This window comes from Poeciliopsis prolifica, unplaced genomic scaffold (assembly GCF_027474105.1).
Source record: "Poeciliopsis prolifica strain line A6 unplaced genomic scaffold, Auburn_PproV2 SCAFFOLD064, whole genome shotgun sequence".
In the NCBI taxonomy this organism is placed as follows: domain Eukaryota; kingdom Metazoa; phylum Chordata; class Actinopteri; order Cyprinodontiformes; family Poeciliidae; genus Poeciliopsis; species Poeciliopsis prolifica.
Genome location: NW_026562439.1, coordinates 664,058 through 690,328, shown reverse-complemented (window position 1 = coordinate 690,328; position 26,271 = coordinate 664,058). Strand labels below are relative to the sequence as shown.

At 37.5% G+C, this 26,271-nt stretch overlaps 2 protein-coding genes across 2 annotated transcripts; one reads left to right on the top strand and one right to left on the bottom strand.

Moving 5' to 3' along the window:
• Window positions 1-306: 306 nt before the first annotated feature.
• rnf150a (ring finger protein 150a) lies at window positions 307-13,358 on the bottom strand. Its single transcript, XM_055019853.1, has 7 exons — window positions 12,735-13,358; window positions 7,652-7,902; window positions 6,780-6,851; window positions 6,374-6,456; window positions 6,191-6,287; window positions 5,893-6,103; window positions 307-5,296 (listed from the first exon to the last, which is right to left on the bottom strand). The coding sequence occupies exons 1-7, from the start codon at window positions 13,174-13,176 to the stop codon at window positions 5,163-5,165; spliced, it is 1,290 nt and encodes a 429-aa protein (XP_054875828.1). The 5' UTR covers window positions 13,177-13,358; the 3' UTR covers window positions 307-5,162.
• Window positions 13,359-15,239: 1,881 nt separating this feature from the next.
• Window positions 15,240-24,197, top strand: znf330 (zinc finger protein 330). The gene is made up of 10 exons (XM_055019854.1): window positions 15,240-15,263; window positions 15,462-15,599; window positions 15,688-15,707; window positions 15,795-15,865; window positions 16,193-16,269; window positions 17,181-17,307; window positions 17,390-17,494; window positions 17,646-17,692; window positions 19,794-19,911; window positions 21,179-24,197. Exons 2-10 carry the CDS (start codon window positions 15,480-15,482, stop codon window positions 21,445-21,447), a joined length of 954 nt encoding a protein of 317 aa, XP_054875829.1. The 5' UTR covers window positions 15,240-15,263; window positions 15,462-15,479; the 3' UTR covers window positions 21,448-24,197.
• The last annotated feature ends 2,074 nt before the right edge of the window (window positions 24,198-26,271 follow it).

Sequence of the window (26,271 nt, the reverse complement as noted above, 5' to 3'; positions counted from 1 at the left end):
TTCTCTATGTGGTTCCTCTTCCAGTTTGTTTTCTTCACCTCCTTTCCTCTGTAAATAGCTTTTTTAACCAAGTTTTTTGCTACAATATCTGTCTGGAGCTACATTTTTATTTACCCTAGTTTCACTGAGGAGAACTCTATAACCAACATGTATAATATCTTCTGCCTTTGTCTATGTAGAAGGATAATTTCTGCCAAAATAGTGGTTAATCTATTTAGTGATGTTGGACTGCTATTTGAACAAAACTGTTGAAAATAATCTCCTCTGGAAAACTTGTTTAAAAGGAAAACCCGAGAAAAGTCGAAATAAAATAAAACAGATTGATTTATTTCAAAATGCATTCAAACACATGCACTGAGTGGAGCACAAGAAACCAACACCATGTCGTTACGCTGCAAAACTGAGTTACTTATGTTTGGTCTTATATCCGACACCACACAAAGCAGAGAAAGTCTCAGAACATTTTCATGTGCATCAAATCACTCACATTGAGTAACACATCCCTTGTAGCTACCACATGTGCTTTTATAGTTTAAGTTAAGTTTCCCCCACCATCAGAATGGTTAAAGTGCAACATGACTGAGTGTAAATACATCCGTACAGACAGTGGCGGCTCATCCTTTAATGCTGCCCAGGGCAGACCCCCTTTTTCTCCATCCCAACAAGAGTTTAAAGTTAAAATGTCCTTTGTTCCATTTGTAATTTAACAACAGAATAAACGTTTCATAAATTCCATTTATGAGCCAGAGATGATCAAATACAGCCACAATTCATTAAAAAGACAGTGGAAAATACACAAGAGGCTGAAAATCTTGTAGATGTATTTTCCTACAATGATTACCTCGTATTGAAGGGACACGGGTGGAAGCAAAATGAAACCTGTTTGGGACACAACTGGCAGAAAACAAAACAAAAACATTGTTAAGCGCTTAGGTGTCCCCAATTATGTGCTGCCCTGGGCAGTGTGCCATACAGACCACATCACATAAACAAACAAAACAAAAAAACTGTGTACAGAAAGTTTTAACAAAAAAAAAAAAAAAAAATCAAGAATGGCTCTCTATGATCTAAATAAAATAATGATTTAAGGCTGAAGTTTACAGATCTACAAATGAAGCAAAATTTTAAAATCATTTTCTAACAGTTCCTTGAAATTAAAACATAAATAGATTCTAGTATTTGGAGAGGTTTTTTGGAGGGTTTTTATCGATAACTATACATTCCTTTATGTTAACAGTTAATCACACAAATCTGGAGACAAACAGCTGAATTGTTGTCAGGCGGTTCCCAGGACGCCTGACACTCAAAACCCTGTAAACAGTAACAGACGCCATTTTCTGCTCAGCAAATCTAATTTTACGGCTCAGCAAATCTAATGAGCCTCTTAGAATCTTTTACTGCAATGAACCAATTGCTGCTGTTAGCACCCCCACATTTACATATTTGGAATAAATATGCATGAAAACATCTGATGGCTCTATGACACAATTTGTTTTGCAAACAGGAGACATTACAGACTTCACTTAATAAGTTTGTGCAGATATAACTAAGCAGTGTTTCACCAGTTACTCTGTTTTTATGTAATTTAAAGGGGCAGTACTATGAATTTTTGTGCCATTTTGTTGCACAATTAAGTAACTATGTTACATTTAGTTGTTAAAAAATACTATACATATTTAATATGACTTAAAGGAAATTTGACTTTATAATTTAGTGCCTTGAAATTGAGTCCCTGTAAAAACTATTCTCTGCCTTCAGGAAGTCATCACAACATGGCTCCTCTATTAACTCTTTAGCAACATATTTACCAGCGTTGCTCTGAGAAGTATCTTGTAAAATTGGCTTACCAAATGCTCAGGTGCTTGCTAATTGCTGCTGGCTAGTCTGAAGGAGCTGAATGAGGGAGGCTGCTCTGTGAGGGTGAAGCTCTGAAGTTTGGAAAAAGTCGTTTTTACATAAAACTGCCCCTTTCAGAACCAGTAGTAATATTTTATTGTCCCTAAGCTTACGAAATCCTTTTTTAACTTCTATTAAAATATGAAATAAAAAACCAACATGCTTTCATGGATCTTATTTTCCTTTGAAAACTCAAAACTATTATAGAACCTTTCTTATCATTTTTGGAAAATTCTCAAAATAAATTGTACGAAGGAGGAAAAAGTGCAAAAATGATTTGTTGAATTTTAAAGGGTGCTGACCCCTGACCTGAAACGTTTCTACAGAGTTTGACCTTTGTATCTTGAGCTTTTATTATTGCTACTCAGCATCAGTCACACTTTACCCTCGCTCAGTAGAAGAAAGGCTTAAGATACATTAATATCTACTTGCAGTAATTTTATTCCACTTTCAGAAGTATCCAACCCTGAATTTGTGATAATTTATTTAGTGAGAAAAAAAAAGATTCCCATTCATTATTGGTCATTTGTAACAAAATTGCCAATGTTACAAATTACTTTTACCCTGAACAATTCCTCTGAAATACATGCAACTGAATTCTGTTTTTGTTTATGCTTTTTTCCATGGGAAATAAATATGTAACACAGAGACCCATTTCTCTTAACCAATCTGAAATATTACAAAGTGATGAGAACAAGCTGTTCAAGTGACCTAAACCTTATCCAGCTGGAAATGGCTTGTCTAAGCTTGCCTACACTCACAGCCAAGAAAGATTAATTTAACTGGAACTGCACAAATCACAATGTTTCCTGAAATTATGCTACTTCAATGAAAGATTTTCTATCTTTATCAAGAATGAGAATAAATGTGAAGGGTGGTAGCAACAGGTTGAACAGTTTGTACCAATCAAACTGATACGTAAATTTCTTCCTCATACACGACACACCATCACTCTTCTGGGAATTTGTTCCATGTTTGCTGTTTGAGAAAATCTGATATATGAATTATTTTCACCCAAACTTAGCTCATGAACATGTTTCTTTAAAAAAAACACATCGGCATTGATTCATTCACAAAGATAGCTGGTACATTGTTCTCTTAAAGGTTAAGGAAAAGGATTTTTGTGAGAAACTTGGCATATTTGGCTGGTTTTGAAACAAAAAGATTTAGTTTAGCAGATGCTCAGTCATTGATGATCTTTTGATCCTGAAACTGTCTGCTACATGTACATGTGCTGGTGTACCAATAAAAGAACAATCTCCAGTGTCTTAGCCAGTAAGTTAGAAAAGCTTTCCAAGCAGAACATTTCGATTCCCAAATCATTAGCTGTTAAAACACCAAAAGCAAATCTCCTGTAGAAACAACAAGGGCTTTTTCAATGAGGCCAAAGGTTTCTGAAACAGGGAAACGTGTAAAAACATGAACCAATTGACCCAAACAGCTGTTACAACAGAGCCTGCGGGACTCTGCAGAAACAAAGAGAAAAGTCCGAGTTGCTAGAAATAAGAACTTCTGATCAAACTCCATTAAGAATAACTGGAAAACTGCTTGCTTGAAGAGCCAAAACATTAACTTAAACAAAATGTGTCTAACTAAAATCTAACTTGATTATAGTTTTTCATATTTTAAAGTAAATAATTATAAAATTGGAGCTGGCATAATTCTATTGTCACACAATATTGATCTGCTGAAACAAATAAAACCTACACAATACACGCCATCAGATATATTTTTGGTCTCGTTCAGTTTCTGAGAGGAATTTGTGTCTCTAGTGGATAAAAGCAGCAGTGTGCCTTTGTGTTGCTTGATCCTCAAAGGTAAAATGTAAAAAGTTTTCACTACTGCGAAACCTTTTCACAACCAGAATTTTCAGATTTAACGAGTAAAAGCAAATGAGGTGGATTAGCAGTACTTAACAACGGATGATGTCATCCAGGACTTTTCTGTGGAGAATCGTCTCAGCTGCCCAGATATTGAGTTATTAGCGTATCAAGACAGTCATAAGACTGTCATACAGCAACAGTCTTCAGTCAGAGGCCGTTTCGGATTTGTTGCAAGACTGACAGCTACCGGAGAACTTCCTGTCCACAGCATCACAATGAATCTTTGAAGATATTTTCATGATTATTGTAGGTCACTTTTTTGTTATTGAAGTGCTGGAAACAGGGACATTTTGAGCTCTACCTGCCCCATAAACCTGTGCTTCCATTCAAAAACGTAAACAATGCAGAAACTCAGCAACAATTACAACAGTGATGTTGAACTGTTATCTGTCACAACTCTGTGGGATTATTAATGTCTGGTTTTGGAATAATCAGCAGCAGTTTCAGAAGGGCAACCAGGACATCACTTCAAAAATCTAAAGGCCGATAGAGAGATCTAGTTGTGCTTGGTTATTTCCATAACAGGATTTACAGAAAGTTAAAAAATGAAAAACATTTATTTTTATAAAATCAGAAAAACGTGTGCTTGAATTTTCTGACTTCTTGTTTGGATCCTTTTAAAAAAACTTGTCAGGTTTTCAGGTGATGTATTAACAAATTTGGAGAGGGAATTAATAGCAGCTGTTTTGGACTGAAAACTGCTGGTATATGAGCTACAGAACTGTGCAAAAGCCTTCAGTCACAGCTGATTTCCAGTTCTTGCAATCTTTAAATGCGCTTCAGATCAGTTTTTCTCCAGAGTTTCTAAAGGTCTTACTAAATATTTCATTTGCTCAGAAATTAGGGGAAAACAGGCAAATAAAGGAATGATTTACAGACCTAAAAACACACCTACAGCACATGAACGAGAAGTGAACAGCATGTCATTAAGGAATAGAAAAAATTTAAGCAAAGAGACGACAGAAACGTCAGGAACTCGGGAGAACTGCTGATCCAAATCATATAGAGCTGGAAGGAAATCATGAGGGACGACTCAACACTTTTGCACAGCACCAAGTGTGCACTGTATGTTTTTGGCAGTGATCCTCGATGTCATGCTGACTAAAGCTGCACACATGCATTAGGGAGGCCATGTTGTGTCCAGTCTCCATCATCATCGTCACATTTTGTCTTTGAAGTTTGGGAAGCCGCTCTGAGGTTTTACAATGTGAGAGATATTCCTCACGGTCTGGTCTCCATGAAGCACAACAAGCAACATGACAAATCTGTCAATAGTCAGTGAAACAGAACCGAGTGTTTTAGGGTCTTCTTTATGACCAGACTTGAATAATCTCTCAATCTCTCACGTGTAGCTTTTGTGCATTTTTTCTGAAAAATGTCTCCTCAACATGTATTGTCCCTGGACTTTGCGTCATCGCGCTCCTGCTCCAAAGGAAAGTCTGCTTCTGACGCGCTAGCATCAACACTCAGGATAGCAGACGTGTCTGAATCGCTGCTCATTGGAGGCTGGTTCTCACCTGGAGGGTCAAACAAAGGTGAGTCAACATCACCCTAAAAGTCCAGCATGGTCATCTACAGCATGTTATCATCATTTTTAAGTCTTAGAGTATCTTTGTTCATAAATTAACACATTTTATGGTATAAGAAAGTTGTTTTGGTGAGTATTAATTAAGTTAAAAAAGCCTAATTTGACTAATACTTCTGTGCTAGCTGTAGCTTAGCTAAATGTATTGCTAGCTAATATAAAAATGAATTTAAGGTGTGCAAAATGTTGATGCAGTCTGTCTAGCACAGCGTGTTGCCTGATGCTATGTGAATGATAGAAAATACCAAGTCATCTCAAACATCCAAAGCTGATTACAACTATTTAGTATAAAATTCATGCCTCTGATGATAACATTCAAACTATATAATCAAAAAGCAAGTCTTCTGCACAGCTTGCAATTAACCTTTTAGCCACTTGGTGGCAGCAAATGTTATTCTTTTTTTTTTGCATCCCTGATGTTTTCAGGTATAGAGCCAATCACAATGAGTTCAGGTCCATATCTCAGGCTAAAACCTTTCCACACTGACATGTTGGAAATGATGGAGCATGTGTAACCTGTGGACGTACAGCTTGCAATAATGTGGCTCTGTCCTGCCTGCGACGTTGTTTCTTGGGAATTATGGAGTTGATGCAGATCCATCACCCTTCCTGCAGGATCCAGCACCACTGAACTCTCGTTGACTGTGATTTCACTCGCAGCGCTGATGGGATTGGTCAGAGGACCCCCAATGCTTGTCTCGTAATCTGGGGGAGTGTCATTGGTGCAGTCAGCACTGAACTGGAATAGATTAAACATGTGTTTAGCATCTTACCAGCCTTTAAATAGGAAGTAACATTAGTTTAATGATGCAAAACTGTAGCTTACAGGAATTCCCAGAGCTTTCAGGATGTTTATTTTGCACATCGGACACGTTCTGTGGTCTTGCAGCCACGGATCTACACAGTGTTTATGGAAGACATGTCTGACCAGATGAGATGAAACAGATTCATCATAAACATGGTGAACAGTGGGACATTTAAAGGCTGGTGGCTCTGGTTACAACCTCACCTGCAGGGTAATATCCTCACAACGTCATTAGGTTTGTAGCATTCAATGCAAACTGCACAGTTGTCAAAGTCTGGTTCAGTTTCCTTAAACACAAACAAGACAGAGCAGTAAGCACACTCCTGCTAAAATGCCATAATATGGTGAAGTGAAAAAAAAAGACCAGGAAAAACCATTTCAAAACTTGCTCCTACTTAAGTGGAGGTTTAACCTGTAAACACCTAAAACAGTTTGAAGGAAAAATTTCAACTTCACATCTTGAATTGCTGGTAATTTGTCAGCCTTACAAAGTTTCACACTCAATAAACATTATAATCAAAACAAAACCTGGACAAGCTGCTGTATGTTTTAATCATTAGCTTTTCGTTCTGTTGCATTTTAATTACAAAGTGTGCAGAATCTGCTTTACCTTGTCTCCCTTCTTTAAAGTGCGCACTTGAAGCTTACTGATGGCCTTTTTAGCAGCATCTCCCAAACGCCTCTACAGGCAGAAAAAACACACAAAGACAAACTGAAATGGTCAGAGGCATCTTTCTGTGGCAGATATGCTTGAAAAGTCACCAAAAACAAAATAAGCTTCAAAGAAAACTAGCATCTCACTGATTTGCTTAATTTAGAAGATTTGCAACAGACGTTAACAGATTTTATCTCCATCTTGGGTTTTGCCTGTTATGCAGCAGATAACAGGAAGGCTAAATGTATCGCAATTTTGTCTATATAAGCTTTTAAGCTCTGCTATTAAACATTCTGAAAATGTTTGCATCTTTTTATAAATTTTAGAGTGAACATAACTGTCATGACTGTTGAAGACATTTTCCAAAGATAAGCTTCAAAAATCAATTGGGAATCAAAAAAAAGAAAAAAGTCTGAACTGCATTTGAGCTACTTAAAAGATTTTCTCCAAATTAATCGCTGAAAGTAGCAGTTTGGTTTGGGTGCAACTGAAAGACACAAAATGCTCATTGAAAACTGTGAGATTCAGGCCATTTGCCCCTAAATTTTTCTAATAATTACATTTACATCATTATCATCTACATATATTTGGAATTGAACATCTTTATGTCATCTGTAAGGAAATGCATTCATTAGTAAGGAGAAGAGCAGCGGCCCTGAAGTGGATCCCTGTGGTTCACCCATTTCAGATTTGAATAGAAGAACTTAAAACATGGATGTCCAACATTTATTCTTACTTCTGTGTGAGAAATTTAACTTGCATAAATGAATCTCTTACAAAAATTGAGATAATATCAAAATCCTGTGAGAGGTTGCGGTCGGTCATACCTGGTTGCGGTCTCGAGCGTTAGCGTAGCGGAACCTCTGGATGTAGTAGAACACGAGCCAGGCGAGTGAGATGATCATGAGGACGATGAAGGAGATGGAGACAAACACCACAGAAGTTCTGCTCACATATTTCTGGAGGTTGCGGGTTCCCACACTGATGTGCATCACCACCACAAAGCGCTGCTCCAGTAAATTCACAATCTCCCGACCTTTAGGTTCAGGGATCATGATAGCCACAATGTCGCCTGTATCTGTGCAACACATGAAGCGCAACAAAGAGTTGAACAAGACTTCACAATATTAGGAAAAATGTTCATTTCTCCTGGAAGGAGTTCCAACTGAATGTAAATGAATATTATGTTATAAGGCCCAGTCAAAGCACTGTGAGAAATCTTGGGCTGATTGCTGGGAGCTTAGATGAAGAAGCTCAACCAAATCCTCTCTTAAAAGCTTCCTGCCAGCAACCATCTGTTGATTAATGCACAACTAGGATTTTCTATCACAGCACTACAAAGCTTCTGTCCATCTTTGCACCAAAATAAAAATGTACAAAAATTTAGAGTTATGAAATGCAGTTAGGATATACTGGTATAAAATGAAGTAAATGTTTTCAGTGGAACTGATTCACTGATGGTAGAAATCAGACACAGTGTATTATTTTAACATTCTTAAAAATCTGAAATTTACATACATTTCCTTAATTCTTGGTTGTCTCTAAAACATTGACCTCACTGACTGTGTTGCAGCTGCTTTAGTGGAATGCTTATTGTCCATTTGAGAGCAAAGCATTAACTTCCTGCAGGAGATCATGAGAAGTTTCAACATTATGTTCTTTCTACATGATGCCATGTTTTTGTGAACTTCAAAAAGCGAATGATGTTCTCAGGCTTGCAAACCTTCATTTTTTTCCTCCAAATGTTATGATGATCATTTTAGTCTCAGTAGACCATAGGACATTGTTCCAAAATGACATTTTCAATGTACCGATTTAATTTAATGTAACACCTTGAACTACAACTTCAATGACTTCTGGATGTGTCAAATGAAGATGATAAGAGAGAAACGTCCTGAGTGACTACCCAAGCTCTACTCCTTCTTCTATAACTCAGATAACGATTCCAAGAACTGTTTAGCAATCGGAGCACAGTTACATCACACTCCCTCTGTTGCCTGTCTGTGACAGAGAATCAGACAGTCTGGGAGGTTCCCTGCGGTTTTTCATCCATTTGTCACTCCTCATAAACGGCGCCTCGTAACCAAACAAAAGTTGGGTTCAAACCGATAATGATCCTGCAGGGAGAAAACACGCTTCCTGAAGCGTTCGAGGCGTAGAGTCCCACACATTAGCAACATTTGCAGCACTTTGGTGCCTTTTGTCTATCACTGATTATTCCCTTTATGTAACGAGTCTCATGTAAAATGTTCACAGTTGCTACTCGTGGTATTCTGGTAAAAATCCCACTAAGGTCTTTTTTTTTTATTAAACACTAAAGCAGACTTAGTTGAAAAGTTTTACTGTTTCTTTTCTGAGGTAGAACAAGTATATGAGATACAACGTTAGCACCAAGAGTTGATCCTGGCATGAACGGGAAACTTGTAGCAGTCAACATGGACAAGACAGGTGACTTTGTTTAGCCATATGGATATTACATATAGATTTACTGAATGGAAACATCTGTGGGATTTTGTGGTACTGTGCAGAACTGAATTAGGTTTTATGTTTCAGACTGTGACTACTTTGTGTCACTTGGTAACTATAAATATTGGCAAACAAAAATCTAATTTGAGGTTCCTCAAGGGTTTATCCCCGGGCCTCTTTCATTTAAAAATGTATATGGTCCCCTTAGCTCTGATTATACACGACTAAATCATCTTTCACCATATCTGTGTTTATGACACAGCTTTACTCTCATGTGAGTCAGTGCATCAGCTTATGGGTCAGAATTTCCTCCAGCCCAATGCAGATAAGACAAAAGTCATACCAGAAATGCTCAGTTAAAATATCAGCACTTACTGCCTGTTGTTTCGGACTTGCAATCATGTAAAGTCTGTTACTAAATCAGCCTGCTATTATCTTAAAAAATATTGCCAAAATAACAGCTTACATATGAAAACAGCATGAAGAAAAATGAGTGCATGCTTTAATTTAATGGAAATTAAGACTATAGTTGTGTTTTTACTGGGTTTCTATAAGATAAAACCAAAAAAATTAATTAGACAGACACAACTTAGCCAGAATGTTGCTGCCAGAGTCCTCACCCTGCCCTGCAAAATGGGCTTCATAAAAGCTCTTTCTGTTTATGTAAGAGGTTTTAAAGGTGTTTTATTGGTCTATGAAGCACTACGGTCTTGGGTCAAAATACCCAGAGTTGCTTGTCAACCATGTTGCCGCCTTCCATCATCAGAGATCCTGCTGGTCAGTGTTCCCAGGAGCAAAACTAAACAAGATTACATTTAGTTTTTTATGCTCCACACATCTGGAACAAAATCCCTGAAAACCTGAACCTTTCAGAAACTTTTGGTTGCTTTAAATCAGGACTGAAAAACAATTTGCGTTTGGTCAAAGAATCTGACAAACTGTTGCCGGATCACTGATGAGAGATCAAAGAATACATTCAAAGACAAAATTGCATTTTAAATCTCAGTTTTAACATTTGTTTCTTCTCATGCAGAGGGAGTGTGATGTAACTGAACCGATTAAACTTTAATGATGCTTAAAGCTTTTTGTTGCTTTTTTTATGTCTCCCCCATAATTTTCTGTAGAGAACTTTGAATTGCCCTAAGTTTACATTTTTGTGACCCAGAAGGATTTTCAATGATACGACAGCGTATTAGAGTCACCCTAAGAAAAAAAATAAGATTAAAATTACAACAATAAAGACAGAATATTATAAGAATGAAGTCATAGTATTATGAGAATAAAGTTCATATTTCTCATATTTTGACTTTATTTTTGAAACTTTTTACCTAATTCATTGGTAAAAAGTTTGGACACCGCTGCTGTAATCTAATCCACATCTTTTGTTTTTGTCTAAACAGACAAAATAACTAATTGTGGCTATCTGGACATTAAGACTCCCCGACAGTGTTTGAATAGTTATTGTTTACAAATTAATGTTTCACCTTTGTAATTTTAAACATCTCCACAGGCACATTTAAGGTTTTATTGGCCACGGCCATATGGAACTGGTGGGAATTAATGCATCTCTGCAGCTCAACAGAGTAATTTAAAGGACAAACTCTGTAAAATACAATAATCTATGCACCAACTTTGAGCTTTATGTCAACAGAAATAATTGTGGAGTTGCTTAGTGATGTGCCATTTATCTTATCGTCCTCCTCAAAGGAACTGACAGTAAATCATATGGAAACCATCTGAAAGAGACACAAAACTAATGAGAAAAAGCTTTCAGATTCTTTCGGCAGAAATATGAGCTCAAAGGGAAAATGTGTTAACTATAGCAGTCACCAATTCGTATTTAGTATTTTACGAATACTCAGCCACATTTAAAATAATGTTTCATACTGTATGGCATAAATTGCCAAACGATTGTTTGATTTAATGTTTTTACAGAGTCACATACAGACCCAGATGAACTTTGTTTAATTATGAAAATATCACGGTTCCATATGAACACTTGCCTATTTGTGTTTCAGTATTTGCAGATTTGCTCACGGAGCATATCTAAAATTTTCAAAGAAAATGCAGACTAAGAAGCTGAAATAGTTGGGCACAATCCTTCTTGACATTATAATATTTGCAAAGCAGCCAATCTGGGAGCGGCATTTATTTTCTTTGGTGCCGTTTGGCTGAAGAAAAGGAAATGAGAAAGACTGTACATGTTATCTTCTGTGGTAGCGCAAAGATTGTTTTCACTGTGCATATTACATTGTTATTGAACTATTGAAGCTTTTTCCTCCCAACATGTTAGAACTCTACTGATCCTATGCTCAAACACTCTTAAAGCACCAAGTTTCAGTTGAATTGTAACGATGGGCACACCTTTATGAAAAGCAGCAACAGGCTGGTAATGCACTTCTGTTCAACAGGAAGAGAAAGCTCTGTCAACAAATCAAACTGCGACAGCAACACCAAAACAACCGAGAGTAACTCCGGATTTTGGAGTTGCACTTGTTGACGCCGCGGATGGCATTTCCAGTCAGATTTAAAGAGACAGTATTATGTAAAATCAACCTTTTAGATCTTAACTTCATGTTATAATGTTAATCAAAAACACATCTGGAGTCTTGCTTTGATTCTGTCATGTTTGAGAAGTCTTTTCATCTCCCATGGCAACTGTTTGCCATACAAAATGTTTGGTGTTAGTTTCCAGATCAAGCGTCCACCTCACATTTTTCCCCACTGAGCCCCTTCAGACTAGCGGCAGCAGCAAGTAGCAAACACCTGGTGGAACTGAGCACCTGCTGAGCTCATTATATGAGCTACTTCTCAGTGCAACACCCAAAGGAATGTAGTAAACAGCTTAATGTAGAAAGGTTGTCATGCCATGCTGAAGGTGAAATGTCAGAAAGAGCAGAAGCTTCTTAAAGAGACAGAGGTGCAATTTCAAGTTGTTAAATTACCAAGTCAACTTTCTTTTAAGTTACATTTGATGTAACATAGCAACATAATACTGTCTATTTAAGAGGTGATTATTTTCTCACTATGAACCAGGCTGGATTTTAGAACTCTGTTTTTAATAACATGATTATTTTTTCTCTGTAATTGAGTTTACTCTGGTTCTCTTTTTCTTGGAATGGAAATGAGATCTACCATCTGAGACCTGACTCCTGCAGCTCCAGTCAGCGTCTGAACTAAGAGGAAACTTGTCCTTCGGGATCCGGGTCATTGATTCGGTTCTTCAGCCAGAGGAATTAGATGCCACTGATTGAGGAGACCTCAGAGGCCCCAGCTCCAGGATCTATTAATCACCCTCTAAGTTTCACGCAGTGATTAGTGAGCGGCCCTCTGAGGCCTCACTCCACCAGCCGGACACCTGTAGGAAGACCCGTCTTCTCTGGCATCACCGCATCAACCGCAAACTGTTTAAATCTCGGCGTTTCCGGTCCGATGTCCTCTTACCTGAGTGGGGCATCGTGATGGTGTCGTTGGCACTGTTGTATATAACAACCGCAGACGCGTTGCTGTTTGCGGCGTTGCGGATTTTCTCCCTGAATGTGCAGTTTCCCTCAGCCACCAGCGCCACCCAGGCCGTGTCCTGGGGAACCGGCGGAAAGCGGACGTTCGGGTCGCAGCCCTGCCTGTCCTGCGGGAGGCCGGGGATCAGAACCCGACCTCTGGCTTCTCTCTTGGGCGAGTGCTCGCCGTACCGGCCGCACTCGGTCTTCTCCGTCCGGACCTCCGAGGAAACGGGGTCCAGGTAGGTGATGTTGACGAAGGCCGTGTACCACTCCTCCTTCTCTGCGGCCGTGAAGTCCAGGCAGAGCAGCTGGACGAAGCAGAAGAACAGCAGCCAGGTCCACAGAGCCAGACTGCGGCAGGCTCGGAGGAGGGACGGAGCCATGGCTCGGCTGATGGACGGAAAGACGGACGGACGGCGAGCTCAGCGCTAAACTCGCATCACATCTGCTTCAGAGGGATGAGACTTTAAAACGACATGAAGACCTGCATGACGTCCAGCGCCAACAGGCTGACAGAGCGGCGGTTTGTGCGTGGAAGCATCTCAGAGGGGCGTGCGTTGTGTTGTTGTTCAGCGTCAGTTGGTGGGCGGGGCTCTCAGGAGGGACGCTGCTGACTGAGCCAACCCAGTGTGCAGGATCTTTTAAATGAACCGGGCAGAACTGTTTTCCCCCGATAATGTCTGAGGGATTGAATGGTTTAATTGTTAAAATAAGAATGTTAAAAGGAATTAGCCTATCACCTAAAATTGATTATGCAAAATTTACATTTTATTAAAACTAAAACAATTTTCCCATTTAAATGAGAAAGGTGTAGAACAACACCTTGCAGTATATTTGAGCGTTGTCTTGAAGAAAATCAGAGAGAAGATGGAGCCCTTTTATGGACTTTAGGATGTCACAATCTGTCAGATGAGCACATTAAATTGTTATTGTATTCAAGTTGTGCTAAAAAGAATTAGCCTATAACCAAAACTATTATAGCCTAAAACAGCATCTCAATGCTAAACATGTTGCAGTAGCTCAGACGTCCCCCAAGCTAATGTCAACACAGTCCTCATTTCTAAGGATTTTTTTGCCCCTGAAACACTTGAAATCTGTTTTTGAATAACCAAACAAGTTTTTAAAAAGCAAGAAATATTTTTGATATTGAGCTTGTGTTTTATTTATGCAACAATATAGCAGAAAGAATGTCTTTTGAATTTTATTAGTATTTATTTTCTCTTTCTTTCTCTTTCTCATCCCATGTGCATCTTTTGGTTCCGGCCCTGCTGATGAGTAAATTGAACAAATTGTGTTGGTATTGAATGATATTATATGCCAATGTAATATCATTGTTTGTATGTGTGTGCATACTACATGCATATAAAAACTTTACCTGATAATAAACAAAAATGGCATATACGACAAGTTGTCTAATATTGTGATCTCTCCCAGCTCATTTAGCTTATCTGAGCCAAATGATCCGGCTCCCGATTATGAACCGGAATTCCCACCACTAACCAGCAAGCTGATCATCAGCACGTGACCCAGGCGAACGCAACTCTCAAAATCACATGGAAGAAATAAATATTATGTACAATTGTCCAAAATCTATCATCAAACTAGACACTGAAGTTTCAAATTGTAAATATTAGCTTTTCTTTGTAAAACCTGATTTATTACCGACTAAAAACAAAAGATTTACATAAACAAATTATTTACTTTTAATTATGTTAAAATTATTATGTTTAATAACAGATTGTGACAGTCATATAGGACCTTCTCTTATACTGTTAGAAAATATTAGTATACGCAAAAGGATTTTTTATTGCTGTCTATGTCACAAATATAGCAAAACCTCCTCTCCAAAGTTTTTATTATTATTATTTCCGTTAACCTTAAAGTAAATATAAAATAAATGTACCAGTTAACCCAATATGACAACTTTCCCTACAGCTTTCTTTCACTAGTATAATACTGACAAGCATTAAGTTATTTATCCCATTATTACCTTGCCATTTTTGTAACATACAACTTAATTATACTTTTAGCATCACGTTTGATCTTTTTTACATTCCTGTCTACTTTCCTTTGGCAAATTTGTCAGCTAGTTTGTTCTTTTCCATTCCGATATGTGCAGGAGCCACAATAATTGAACCTCTATCGGATCCTGACCAAATTATTTCTATCACAATTTCCTGTCTTGAGTATAAATCTAAACATATTGAAATATTCGTATACTTCCTGTACTCAGTCCAATGGCATCAACGTTGCTGTCAATTATTTTATTTGGCTTAAAATTGTTACGATTTAAGTGATATAAGGTTCAGTCCACCCTCCATTCCGGCTGATTGTACTAATTATATGTAGCTCCTCCGTAGGAGAGAAACAGAGAAGTGATGGTTGTTCCACCTGCGGAACCCAAATCACTGCATTTTGTTTCACCGGACACATTTTACAGAGGGACTTAACACTAGCTTCACTGGGTGAGGTAAGGAAATTTTAAAGTTATCTCTTACGTCTGAAATAACTTTTTTTATCAATTATCCAAGAGTCAGTTAGGGTTTGTATGTCAGCATTAATTAAAATAAAACATAAAAATAAATTAGCACGAAGTGGACGCCATTAGTTTTCCACTTCTGTTTTTAAAAGCTAAGATCACCACGAACTTTTCTCTTTCCTGTTACAGCTGTTACTGATTCCAGAGATGCCCAAAAAGAAAACCGGAGCCAGGAAAAAGGCGGAGAACCGCAAAGAGCGAGAGAAACAGATCCGAGCCAACAGGGAGCATGTCGAAGTGGCCAAACACCCCTGCAACGTGAACATGGTCTGTAGCCGCTACAGCTGCTACTGCTTTGGCTAACAGGGCAAACAATTCAGTGCGCTAATCCTCACCGTTTATTGTGTTTTTACAGGAATGTGACAAATGTCAGAGGTAAGTCTGTTTTTAAAGCAGATGAAACGGATTCAGAAGAACTTTGATTTGAAGAGAAATAAACGTATTTCTGATTATTTTTCGTAGGAAGCAGAAGAACAGGGCATTCTGCTACTTCTGCAACTCCGTGCAGAAGCTGCCAGTCTGCGCTCAGTGTGGTGAGTTTTTTTAATGTTGTAGTTTTCTTTAAATTAAACACCAAGCTGAAGAGTTATTCCACCTAATTAACCGTCCCAAGCATTTTTAATTCATTTAAGAAAATTACTCATGTAAGGATCTTCAAAAACTTGTGGACAACAAAGATTTCTAGTTGCAGTCAATCTCGCAACGAATCTGAATATGCCTCTGACTGAAGAGTGTTGCTGTATGACTGTCCTATGTCTTATTAAATTACACACAAATGCACTGTTTCAATTTTATTTAGGATTATCGGGGTAAAATAATGTTATTGTTATAATAAATGTTGATTTATTTGTGTTCTTCAGGTAAAACTAAGTGCATGAAGGCTTCAGATTGCGTTGTCAAGCATCCAGGGATCCACAGCACAGGAATGGCCATGGTGGTGAGTTTATATCAAACTATAATTAAATCTTGTTCTCATCTGGACTTGTTTAAAAAAAAACAAATGGTAACAGTTACACTCTCTGGATAGAAATACAGTTCTAGATATTTTCTGTAGTTAAATAAAATTAGTCACTTTATTAAAGTATATGCTTATATAAAACTACCTACTATTTTATCTAATGTAAGGCATTCTTCTCGTTAGAAATCTTGTAATTCAAAGTAGGTTTATTAGTTTCAATATTTATTAAAAGGCAGATGAAGTGCAGAACATAACATGTCATATTTTAATTGCAGGATTTTATTTATTTGGGAATAAAGTTGATCTAGTCAGGAATAGAATGAAGACAAAAATCAGAATCGGGCCTCAAGTGTGCAATAGCCAAGAACATATTTCCAGTAGAGGCCACAATTTATCTTTAAAATGCTTAATCTGCTGATTCCAATTTTGACCAATACTGTTTTTGTAGTTGACTGCAAAGATGAAAATAGAATATTTTGATATCTTCCCAAAAAAAACAAGTTTTTGCAGGTACTCTAAAGAAGACATGAGCAGTGATGAGAATAAAAATAAATCACATTTATTCCTCAGGATTCTGTGATTAAACATTTGTTGTTTTATTCTAACTTCTTTTTCTTCAGGAATCTAACTTTATAGAGTGAGATCAAAAGTCAGAATTATTTTATTCATTATTTTCAAGGGTCCTGATCTTCCTCCATAAGAACAGCTACTGATTCAAGTACACCTTGGTAGTTTTTCCACAGAGTTTTTTGTTTTTGCCTCAATCATTCCTGAACTAATAGTATTCATGTGCAATATGCTGCCAGTTTTTCTCCAATTGTGATTCAGTTAACCAATTTTAGATCATTTTTATTCTGTCCAGATATGTAAAGCCTGTTTTTATCCACCAGGGGGCAGTGTGTGACTTCTGTGAAGCCTGGGTATGCCACGGTAGGAAATGTCTGAGCACCCACGCCTGCTCGTGTCCTCTGGCCGACGCCGACTGCATCGAGTGTGAGCGTGGAGTCTGGGATCACGGTGAGACACTCCTTTCTGCTTACAAATAAATCCTATTGGCTCAAACACAGAAAATCAACGGGAGGCTCCATTTTCTTTGCAGGAGGTCGGATTTTCCGCTGTTCCTTTTGTCGGAATTTTTTATGTGAGGATGATCAATTTGAGCACCAGGCCAGCTGTCAAGTCCTGCAGGCAGAAACCTTTAAATGTGAGTCATGTGGGTTTACGCGCCCATTCATGTGGTTAAAAGGAGAATAAATTGTGTCTTGTTTGTTCTGCAGAGATTGTTTGATCTGGAAGAGATTTGTACATTGGAAAAAAGTGAATGCATTTTTATTTTTTACTGTGTTTTATTTCAGGCGTTTCCTGTAACAGACTGGGACAGCACTCGTGCCTGCGCTGCAAGGTGAGAATGTTCAGCTGGCAATTTTATCCTTCCCGTCAGCCTGCATCACACAAGAAAAGACCGGCCCTCAAAATTCCTTTAACATAGTCTGTGAACTAAAATTAGACAGACGCAATTTTTGCTTTCGTTTACACCATTTCAGAAAATCTTGCAGGAATCCTGAGGTTGAACAAAGTAAACTTTAAAGATTAATGCTTTCCTGACTGAGCAGGTTCAAGGAAACGCTCCGATCAGATAGAACTTGACTAGCCAGAAACTCGTTTAACCTCCTGTGGCTAAAAATAAGCACGTGTTGTTATGCAAGTGCTGCCTCAGGGTCAAGTTATCATGGTGTTTAAAATGAAAATATTTTCAATACACAGTACATTAAATGAGTGCTTTGAAACAATAGCACTTAAAAGAAGTTGTGCTGGCTTATCGCACAAAAAAACACATTGAAATGTTTTTTTTTAAGGGACAAATTAGAAAAAGGTTATAAAAACTCTGCATCATGATCCCAGTTGGTTATACTTATTTAAAGCAATTTCTGTGTCAGTTAATATTTTTAGTTTCAAACTGGATATTTCATTTCTACAGTTAGATTTAATAAAAAGAGATATAACCAAGGTTACGCTGACTCACCATTTTAAGGCGTAAGAGGTTTACATAAACACTTCTGCTGTGACAGGGTTGCACAACAGCAGCTTGAAAGGAAAACATTAAGTTCAAAGGTTGGTGAAATTAAAGGTAATTAAACTTTGAGAACAAAGAGTTGGAACAGAAACAGGAAATTGGTGGGTCCTCTGCGGCTGGGTTCAACATAAGATGTTGCTCCTGAAGCCATTTCAGAATTTGAAAACGTTAAGCAATTAGATCTGGGAACTACTCATAGTTAAAGGAGAAGAAATTATGAGCCTGTGATGAACTGTGTTTTGAGGCACTGGACCTTTGATTTACTATTTACACTGCAAAACACAAAATCTTACTGAGCAGTTTTGGCTAATTTCTTGTACAAATATCTTAGTGTACTTGAAATAAGAGAAAAACTAACAAGTGACTTCTCAGCGAGATATAAGAGCCTGTTTTAAGGAAATAATTTATTAATATTGATTAAAAAAGAAAACATTATTTTACTGGCAGACTTTTTTTTCACTTGAAACAAAATACTTTTTCCCCACATATGAAATAAACTGCTAGTGTAACTGATACTTTTTAATCGCTATCATAAAATTATTGGGCGCCTATATCCTGCTCAAAAGTTACTCTTCAGTTTGTTTTGTCTTATTTTAAATGTACTATATTTGCACCAGAAACTAATTAAGCTCCATCTTATTGAGGTTTATACGTAAATGTCTATAAAATATATATATGTAAGGGTAGAGAATGGAAAATGTTCCTGTTGTTTAACACAACGGGGTCCACTTGGAACTCAGTGTTTCAGCTGTTCTGCAGTTTTCTGGAAGTTTGATCCATTGTGGTGCATAGAAGCTTCTCCATGTTTGTGTACTGGAAAAAAAGTCTTCATATTTGTCAATAAGCAGAAAAATATGCTGCAGGCCTTGTATTGCATATTTTGCACCAATGACCCTAACCCATTGAATTTAGATGGTTAGCTATATGCCTGCATAAATAGCGGTTTCAGCCTGTGATCATTCATTCATCTTGTGGCGTTCCTCAAGGCTGCATTCTCGGGGAACTTTTACTCTGTCTGGATTCTCTTCTAGCTCAAACTGCGAAGTATTACGACTTCTGTTGCAATTCATAAACACCTCACTTAAAAGCACATAAAGAGATGGCTCTTTTAAATGGGATTTTAAAAGAGCCATGGTGTTTAAATTAGTGTATGAACAACTAGAAGTAAATTGTCTTTTGATTTTTGACTTGTTCCACTTCCTTATTTACTCAGCATGACTGTCTTTTTTTTAATTTTTTTTTATTTAAAGGGGTAAAAACAGAAATGACTTCACTCAACTTGTTTATTATGTTAGTTCTGTCCCTGCAGTGTCGGTTTCCTTTGTTGTTCTGTTGCTTGAACATTCTCTCTTTCTTGAACACTTTTTTTGTTTTTAATCCAGTTGATAGGACAGTGAGTATTACAAGTTTTTTTTCTTCACATCTGCAGGCCTGTTACTGTGATGACCATGCCAAGAGTAAAGTGTTCAAACAGGAGAAAGGCAAGGCTCCACCTTGTCCGAAGTGCGGCCATGAGACCCAGGAGACCAAAGACCTCAGCATGTCCAGTGAGTTTCACACAGCTGGAACTTGTCTTACCATTCCTGTAAATCTGCCAAATCAAGCAAGTTGCAGCAACCTCAGTTTCCTTCTTGAATGCTTTTGGAAAATGAAACAGAAAATATGCACTGATAACTTCTTGGCACAGGGGCTTATTTCCCATAAAATGTTTAGAGAGGCTTTTATACAAACAACTCACCCTGAATGTCTTTTTTCTCTTTCTTTTCTCTTTTTATTATTATTTTTTTAAGTTCCATCTTACTGAGGTTTATATGTAAATGTCTTTAAAATATTTTTCTTACCACAGTGTAAGGGGAGAGCATGGAAAATGTCCCTGTTGTTTAACACAGCTCTGTTAAACAGCAGGGAGTTGTTGAATGCCAGATCCTTGAGTGAACACAACTTTTTTCCATTTTGATAGCAAACTGTAGCAGTTTTATTGTTGCCTGGCAACATTTATATAACAATAATAGTAGTACTGACACCTGAAGGGCCGTAGAAACCCTGGGAGGTCCACCAGTCTAACAACAAAATAAAATGCTCTTTTAAAGATCACTCTTATTTACTTTACATCTCAGCTCACACAAGTAATTAAAAAAATATTCACAGATTTTAACTCCTTAAAGGGCCAGTATTATATAAAATTGCCTTTTTTTCATAGCTTCACATCACATTATAATGTTATTACCTCAACAAAAACATACCAGCAGTGATTCTTTCATGCATGTTTAAGAAATCCTATAAATTCCATGGCAATCATTCAGCGGTGCACAACTTCAAGATGCAGCTCCTCCTCCGAGCTGCATTTCCAAGCTTTCAACATCTTCCACACAGAGCAGCCTTCCCCAACTCAACTCCTTCAGACTAGCCAGCAGCAATTCACAAATACCTGGTGGAACGAAGCATCTGTTGAGCTCATTATCTGAGCTACTGCTTAGTGAATCCATAAACTGAGCCCAACACCTTTTATATGTAAATACTTGTCTTGTTTAAATTTCCACATTTTCTGTTTTGGCCTCTTTATTTTCATTGCAAAGCATAAAAATAAATGTTCCAGAATGGCTGCCTTAAAATGAACACCGTGAGATGAGAATTCTTGAGTAGAAAACTGATGTTGCCTTCAAACTAAGAACAGTTTTTTAAAAGTTATTCAGATTCATGCACAGAATTAATTTGTGCAAGCTTGATTTTTATGCAAGCATGAATGTCTGCAGCGGAGGCCGTGTAGAGGACGAGATCCGCTCTAAATCTGATTGGTCCGTTTGTTCTCTGCAGCTCGTACCTTGAAGTTCGGTCGGCAGGCCGGTGGCGATGACGATGACGACTACGATGGCGCGTCCGGGTATGACGCCTACTGGAAGAACCTGGCAGCTGGAGGAAGCCGACAAGACGACTATGGCGATGATGATGATGAGGAGGAAGAGGAAGAGGAGGATGACGGGTATGAGGAGGATGAAGAAGAGGAAGAAGATGAAGGTGAAGAGGAGGATGAAACTGCTTCGGAGTCTCTGGCTGAGCTGAAGATAGATGGCACTGCAGCCTAAAGTAAGACTGAGGAGTTGATGACCAGAGTGGATTTTAACTGAGTGAAAGTCACAGAGTTTGGTTTAAATACAGAGCGTTCTGCGTTCAGGCAGCCTAATGCTCTTGTAATCTTTGGAAGTGGCTTATACGTGTTCTTTTTTTTTTTAAAGCTTTTCACAGTTGTTTGTCCAGTCCTGGTATCAGTATGGTATGATGAGGCAGTGGAGGACAAACGTAGAAAAACCATAAACTGTACCAGAAAGCCAAATTTACTCAGGAGCGAGTAAATAAATATCAAAAGGCAAAACTGACAGTTAAAAGCTGCATTCTGCAGTTTGTTGATGAAGAACTATGAGATTCTCACACTTAGGCAGGGCTTAATAAAAGAACCATCTATTAAAGGATATTTATAAATTAACACCTATATAAATAAATATAACCTGATTTTTCCTTAAAAAATAATTTTTATTGCTGCTAAAATAATCTACAGTTAACTTGCTGCTGTTTTGCCCATCTTGTATAACAGGAGTATATTATTAAATGATCAAGTTTTTCTGCTAAATGTAATAACATTTCAATCAAAGGATAGGCAGTACTTAGCATCATGTAGAGGAGGGGCAGATAATTAGCAGATAATTGTAAACTCCTGTACACAACGGATTTCTTTTGCATTGCATTAAAAGGACTTTAAAAAAGCATTTCATTGAAATTCAGGAGCAGAATTTTGTTTTGCAGAGACTTTCTCTGTAGAACAAGTCAAGTTTTAGATCTCATAAAAAGGCATAAAGCGGCTTCCTCTGACACCTTCTTACTTTGTTTCTTGTAGGCGACACTCAGCCCCCGCACAAGGTGTTGCAGTTTTACCGTTATGACTTTTCTAGTTAAAATAAGAACATGTTTTGGTTTTAACAAAATATAAAGCATTACTTTTTTGTTTGGCTTGTTAAAACGTGAAGCTTTCTCGTTTCAGCAAGAAACGGTTCCTGAAACTAACTCTTCCGAATTTTCATGTGTAAAAATGATGTGATGGGAAAATTGTTGTAGTTCTTAAACTGTGCCAGATCTCTGTAAGTTATCCAGACTGAATGGTTACATAGTTGTGGATTTATTTTAACGCTTGAGTATTAGCAAACAAAAACATAACTGCCATATGTAGAAATGACAATGGTTCTTCCCATGGGATTTTTCTTGCCAAAAAGAGTTGTGGGTCCTGTATACTGGATTGAAATCAGGTGAAAATCAGTCAAAGTCCAAGGAAAATCTTTTAAGGACCTTCATAAAGGCTGATTGAACTGTTGATCAGAATCACTGTTAAAATTGAGAAAGTCTAACTGTTAGAAAGCATAAAACAACATAAGAAGTGACTATTTTGAGCCCCTTATTCATTCCAGCACTCTCTGGCGACTTTCAGGAATATTGTGAACCATTTTAAACTTCACCCTTCTGCACAACATTGAAGGAATAAAGTTTAATATGAATCTAAATCAATAAAATTGTGACTGAACATTCTTTATTTTAATTCATTCCCTGAAATGCTTGGTTTTTAACAGGGTTGGGACTTTAATTTCGATGACTAAATTATATAAATTTAACTCATTTAATTGGATATTTTCTAACATATAGAGCTTCTGAGTGGAGCCTTTGTATTTGCATGTTTCTGGTACTCCTGTACATCTGACTTTTGATGGACGACAAAACCGCCCTTTTTGGTCCACGGGTGATACATTTCTGCTAAAAAAACATTCTGATGGGATTAAACTATTGTGCTAAAAGGTGTTAGACTATCAACGAATATGTTCAAGCCTAAAACAGCATCTCAATGCCAAACAGCAGCATAGAAATCCCCAATGCTAATGTCAGCAATGATGCCTAAAAATATATATATTTTCCAAAGCAACATTTTGCTTTTAGGCTTCCAGAAACACCTAAAAGCAAAATGTTTGTATAATGTAAATAATATTAAAAATATTTATTGCGTTGCTAAGCTTGTATGTCTAAATATTCAATATTGGCAGCAAATGGGTTTATGAATTGAATATCTTGCTTAAATTGTTTATTTAAAATGTGATTAATTGTAATTAATTACAGCCCCTGCAATTCACTGGCTAAACATTTTAATTGAGTCCCACCTCTATTTTCTTAATAGTTGGATCTCCATTAGTAACATTAGTCAATTACCTTACAATATGTACATATGATTTCAAAATCTCTTCCTGCACTGAGAACCTTGTAGAGAGACCAGTAGGAAGATCTCATGATTAATGTTTCCACTGTTGTGCGTCTAAGGTTTTTGGTATGGCATACGTGGGAGTTTGATTTTATCATGTCTGTTTGTTGTAGGGTTCATTACCGAAACCCCATAAGAATTTACTTGTTTTTCAGTCGTTTTATAGCTGGTTGGATTTTCCCAACTAAAGGCCAGATGACTCTCTTGAATGTGTCATCCGTCATGTCTACTGTAACAGAGACTGCAACATGAGCATAATGTGCAGCAGTGCTGCTTCAGTGCATTCAGTTCTTTTTGAAACCACTTAAGGAACTCATACAGTTAATCTTTTTTCCTCTCAATTACTTTAAGATAAGTTTTTTTTACAGTTTTAATGAGTGTGTTTTTGTGGCTTTTCTCACAAAGATGGAATTTTTCCTTCAATGTCTCCATTGACTCTTTAAATTTTGACAAGAAACATATGCAGGATAATCGTAATCAGTGGTTTGACTAAGGGATTTGAATTAATTAAGATTATCTGAATAAACAAAATATAAAATCACATTTTTTTTCTGCCTGTCTGAGAAACTTCTTTTGTTCAGTTTAAACTACCAAAATTGTTATTTGTTGTCCTAAATGCTACAATAATTATTGGATAGACTTTAGACTTCTTTATTGTCCATTAAACTTACATAAAATAGAAAATTTGCTTTGGTAATGGCACAAAGACGCACAACACAAACACACATCACAGCACAATAAGGAAAAATAATAGACATATGTCTAGATGGTAAGACAAAATCTGTGAGAAGGAATAATTTAATGCATTATTTGAAAATGGTATCTTCTGTTGACTGTTTATCCAGTTGATATATAACCACAATAAAATACTTCCACCTTTTTGAACTCTATACCTAAAATTTAAACTGTTCATCTGGCCAGGCTACTTCCTGGTGAAGTAGCCTGGAAGTAGCCAGGCTGGGGATGCAAACGTATAAAAACATTATTATCAAATAATGTTTTTATAGATTACAATTAGTTCCAATCGATTAACTAAAGATGTCTGCTTAGACCTTCTATTTGTTGTACTTTACCCTCCAACCAGAAGAGGACGCCGGCGGTCATCCTAAAGCGGATCCAGTTGATGTAGAAACAAAGTTGGCGCCCAAACTAGCAAGCATTGCTGCAGAAGGGTAGAGAAGGGCCTTGCTGCAGCAAACGGAAAAGGGCGGGACAAACCACGGTCAGGTTCATACCTTATTTGGAAATGGGACCATTGCACTCCGGATGTGAAGGGGGCGCTATTTCCTATATTATCTATGGCCTCCTGTTTTATCTTCTTTTGAAATATGTGGCATATCTTCGTCTCTAGGAAGAAGTTTCACTCTCAGTATGTTATGAACTTCTCTCTTTTACTTCAGCGCAACTCAGAGTTTAACAAATTCTGCAGCTTTCGGTGTACTTCTAAATCTGCTCCTTAGTCACATCTTTTCGAGCTTGCTACTGCCTCTAGTGGCGTGGGAGTGGTAACACAACTAATATAATTACATTACTAAATCAGCAGAGAGTGAGAGAAAATCCTGCATTCATGGTTAACATATTTACATACAAGAAAAAAGTTTGAGAGTCAATCAATCAAAGTTTATTTATATAGAACATTTCAGCAACAAAGGCATTTCAAAGTGATTTAAATCATAAAGAGCACAAAGTCATGCAGCATACAATCAACAATTGAAACATTACTTTCTGTCAAGTGCCATCGTTAAATGTTTAATCAATTATGCTTCAAAGGCAACTCCAACAGTTGGGGATAGTGATGATATGTCATTGGGATCTTATGATCGGTTAATTGACAACATTCGAGTTGATTGGAATTAAATTATATCCACATATATGGATATAGTTTAAGGTACAACTCAAACACACTCATTCCTTTGGTCGGGTCATGAAAAAAATAATCACCTGGTCTAGTTCATCATTGGGTGAAATGATGAACCAGACCAGATGCCAAAACATTTCAGCATAAACATCTTGGGAATGACCAGTAATTTTACCTTCTGTGAAGGAGGTGGAGTAATTTGAAACAAGGAAAAAAGTCTGATTATCCTACCGATTTAATAAAAGAATGATTCCATCAGATTCAACCTAAGAAGTTGAGAAAACAAGTGCGGTTTTTAAATACAGCAAACACAATATCTGGTTTCAACTAATCATAGTAATTAGTGATTCTATACTTCCTTTATTATTCCAACCCCTAATCGGAAGTGAAAGGAACCGTTTAGTAATTTAAGCATTTGACAGGCAGTAATTTATATAACGACCACAAAACAGGCAGCACTGTTTGTTGCCTTGCAGCAAGAACGTCCTGGGTTCAATTCCCGGCCAGGGGTCTTTCTGCTTGGAGTTTGCATGTTCTCCCTGTGGGTTCTCCCTGGTACTCTGACTTTCTTCCAAAAACATGACTGTCAGGATAATTGGTCTTTCTAAATTCTTTCTTGGTGTGACTGTGTGTGCATGGTTGTCTTGCTGTCTCTGTGTTGCCCTGCGACAGACAGGCGACCTGCCCAGGTGACCAGCACCCCCTGACCCCACTGGGGACCAGGGTGTCAGAAAATGGATGGATGGGCCACAGAACAGC